General features: G+C 46.6%; 1 protein-coding gene across 1 annotated transcript; it reads right to left on the bottom strand.

Moving 5' to 3' along the window:
* Positions 1–543: 543 nt before the first annotated feature.
* On the bottom strand, positions 544–1,594 carry Bloc1s4 (biogenesis of lysosomal organelles complex 1 subunit 4). The gene has a single exon (XM_006985600.3). It carries the CDS (start codon positions 1,540–1,542, stop codon positions 895–897), a length of 648 nt encoding a protein of 215 aa, XP_006985662.1. The 5' UTR covers positions 1,543–1,594; the 3' UTR covers positions 544–894.
* Positions 1,595–3,934: the final 2,340 nt, after the last annotated feature.

Below are 3,934 nucleotides of genomic sequence, written 5' to 3'. Positions count from 1 at the left end.
TGGAGCTCCTACCTGGGAGAACCAACTTAGGGAATAGCAGTTTGTTGGTAAGAGACCTCCGAGCATTCTGTATCCCCAAGTGAAGGAACAAAACCCTCCTACTACTCCCAAGGGACCCAGAGAGAAGCAGAGCAGGGAAAACAGTAGCAAGGTTGGTTTTCCACACCAGCTTTTGAAGAAGGAAGTTGCCTTTTCTTACTCCACTACTAAAAACACCAATGACAGGCTTATTTCCAGACAAAACAGGAAATATATTAAATAATTCCCATAAGGAAATCTCCTTCAATGAAATTTAACATTTTAATTAGTGTACTATAAATCGAACACTGATAACCATACACTAATAAGCTTGTTATGATAACCTAAGCCTTTGAATCATACTGTCCAATACAACTTCAGAACTAGCTGCAACAAAACACCCTGTTATTGCTAACTTGAGAAACAGTCTTATTTCCTTTGGCTTACAACCTGCAAAGTTGAATATGATTATTAAATAATCTACCATCTACCCTAGAAGGCTACAGAAAACTGAACCACTCACTGTTAGGATTTAAGAATACAGCTTTAATTTCTTGGTCACTTTTGATCATATAAATATATAAATCTTAACAAGGTAACACTGTTAACTGTAATAAAGGCCATAAAAAATAACAGCTCTGCCATATTGCACAGATAAATTAATTCAGTTGGCTTCCCCAGCCCCCCCACCAAACAACTTCCGGATCAGAACTGGAAGACACGGGGATCTACACTCTCGACATTGAATATTGACAGTATCAAGTCGTTTACAGAAAATAACCTTTTCACAGTTCACATCCTGACATCATAAGGCAGGATCTCTTAACACTCGGGACAAGAGTCTCCTTGGAGTCCTCCTGCGGTAGAGGCGCAAGCTCAGAGCTGCGGTCTGTCATCGCAGCTGGGGAAGTGGTCCTCGGTCCGAAACAGGACCGGCGGCTCGTAGGCAGCGCGCTGGGGCCCGGTGGGCGCCGACTTGAAGAGAGCGGGAACACTGATGGTGTGCAAGAGCCTCCGGAAAGCCCGAGGGAAGGTCCCCAGCTCGGCTTCGGCCTTGGTGACCTGCTCCTCCAACCTGGCCACGCTGCAGCCGATCATCCTCACGAAGGCCTCGAGCTTGTCGATCCGGCCGTAGATGCGCCTCATCTCCGCCGCTTTGGCGTGAATCTGCGGCACGCCCTCGCTCACCACGTGGGACGAGTCTCCGCGAATCATGTCCAGCATGCCCACGAACTCGTCCACCCTGGCCAGCAGCTCCTCCAGGCTGGCGTCCAGGGCCTCCACCTCGGGCCGCGGGCCCGGGGCGGGCAGCAGGCTGGAGGCGTAGCCCAAAGCGGCGCGGCGCAGCAGCGGCAGGTCGCGGCCCGGCGCGTCCTCGGGGCCGTCATCCTCCCACGGCCCCGACGCGCTGCTGTGGCTCTGCGATACGTGGCCGCTGTCCCCGCTCCACGCAGCACCCAGCGGCTCAGCCTCCTCAGTCGAGGCCTCTCGCGGGAGGGTTCCGCCGGCGGGTCTGTCCTCCATGGCCCGCTCAGCCGCTTCCGGCGCTACGCGATTGCGTCACCTTCCCGCGCTCACTGCTCTCGGCGCCGCCTGAATGCGTCATGCTCTTTACAGTCTCCTGCACAGATTCCCAGGGTGCCCAATCGGCTACCGTCCTTCTTGCCTGAGCATTAGTTTTGTGTGCCCGTCCTGTTTCCACATGTTAATATTCCAAAAAGGATGACGATTAGATGATAGATAGGAAGATGAGTAGATGACCGATACATAATAGATAGATGATAAATAGATTAGGCCAGTTGTGCTATACGCCTTTAATCCCAGCATTCCGGAGACAGAGGCAGACAGATCTCTTGAGTTCAAGGCCAGCCTGGCCAGTTTCAGGCTAGCCAGGGCTGCATAGTGAGACCTGGTCTCAAATAAACCAACAAACCAATAGATGATTGGTAGATAGATAGATGATAGTGTAAGAGGAATACAATAAAGCAGATCTAAGATGTCCATGTCCCTCTTGCATATCCTCATAGCCAGGTTACCTCTGTCTGCTCACCTGCCCTGTGGCCAGTGAGGCTCAGCCTCTGCGGATGGTATGATAATCCGAAGACCTGCCTGGGGAGTCAAACTCCAGGCGTTTTAGCTCAAGGCTTTTGTGCAAACAAAACATTTCTCATTTTAATTATTAAAGCAAGCAAAAACATGAGGTGACATTTATAATTAAGCAAATACAAGTACAGCAAGGAAATACACCTGATGTCATTATCTTCTTTGGTCTTGTAAAAAGAGTCAAGAATATTCCTCCCAGGCCTTTGCCTTTCCACATAGATAATTTGGATATGCCAGGGCATTCCCTTCATACCCTTGCTTCCAAGTGTATTCACTTATTATAGTTTATGTGATTCTTTCTGGAAGGCCATGTTGTGGGAAGAACATTCTGCACTCTGCTCCACCCATAGTTCACAGTAAGTTCACAGCTTTCTTACACAGCTCCCACATCCATCCATTGTGTAGGACCCACCAGCACCCATGCAAGGTTCCTGCCTGCTTCTTTTCCTTTACCAGTGATAGTAAAATAAACTATAAGCAAAGCAAGGAAGGTGGAACACAAAAATCATCCTAATGATGTGTTCATCTCAGCCTCTTTACAAAAGAAATAATAGTTCCCAAGCATGGATTACATCAAGGTGTTGCGGGGAGGGGGTTGGTGGGGGACACAAGATGGGAGTAAAAGCCTTAAAATTCTTAGAAACATCGAAGGTGGCATCTCCTAGTACCATGTAGTCTGGTAAGTCTTATTCTTCAGCAGTGTCATCTGAAGACAGGCCTAAGGCAACAATTGAGAAAGTGGGGAACAACTGAGAAAGGCTTGGGCTGTTTACTATCGATGCACATGCACAGGCAGGCATCCACACACAGTGCAAAAGACTAGGTGGTGGAAACAGAGTTGGAGTTTGTTAGGTGTTCAACACATACTCTTCAGGGGCAAAGTTTACATGACCTCTTTCTGTAGAATATTATTTTAAGATGTGTTACATTTGTTTATGCTGTGGAACATTTGTTTAATGATGCAAAGATGTGTTGCATTCTTTTGCATTGCATTTGTTTAACTTGGTGAAGCTGTGTTACTTTGCCTGTCTAAAACATCTGATGATCTAATAAAAAGCTGAAGGGCCAATAGCAAGGCAGGAGAAAGGATAGGCAGGGATAGCAGGCAGAGAGAATAAATGGAAGGAGAAATCTGGGAGGAGAGGATCTAGGAGTGAGAAAAGAGGGGGATGCAAGGGGCCAGCCACCCAGCTGCACAACCAGCAATGGAGTAAGAAAGAAAAGATACATAGAAATAAAGAAAGGTAAAAGCCCAGAGAGGCAAAAGGTAGACAGGATAATTTAAGGAAAGCTAGCAAGAAACAAGCCAAGCTAAGGCTGGTCATTTATAATTAAGAATAAGCCTCCATGTGTTATTTATTTGGAAGTTGAATGGTGGGCCCCCAAAAGAGCTAAGAGCAAAAGAATAAAAAAACAACCAACAACATCTTTCCCCATTGGAAATTAGGAATTATAGAAAAAAAAAAACAACTTAGAGCAACAAAATAGAGAAAACTACAAGCTGTTTCAATTCTTTACCATGTCAGTCCTCTGTACTGGCTGACCCGAGTCCATCACTGTGAACCTAAAACAACCAGGAGGAACTTGCCATGCACACCGTGAGTGGTCAGCCTTTCATATCCAGAAGTTAAAAAAAGAAATGTTAACCACTTCTGGGAATGTTACTTCCTTAATCCAGGATTCTCTGATGTACTTGCCTTCTAGAAACATCTGAAAAGCCTTAGTAGCAGCCTCTCTCTCTGCCTTTATTCTTGCCTATTTCTCTTTCCTACATTCACACTCTCCTCTGTTTTGCTGTGTGGTCTAGGTTTTC

Source organism: Peromyscus maniculatus, chromosome 10 (assembly GCF_049852395.1).
Source record: "Peromyscus maniculatus bairdii isolate BWxNUB_F1_BW_parent chromosome 10, HU_Pman_BW_mat_3.1, whole genome shotgun sequence".
NCBI lineage: Eukaryota > Metazoa > Chordata > Mammalia > Rodentia > Cricetidae > Peromyscus > Peromyscus maniculatus.
This window is presented reverse-complemented; position numbering and strand designations above follow the sequence as displayed.

Coding starts and splice junctions, on each gene's coding strand:
- Bloc1s4 (XM_006985600.3), bottom strand. CDS start 1,542: ATGGAGGACAGACCCGCCGGCGGAACCCTCCCGCGAGAGGCCTCGACT.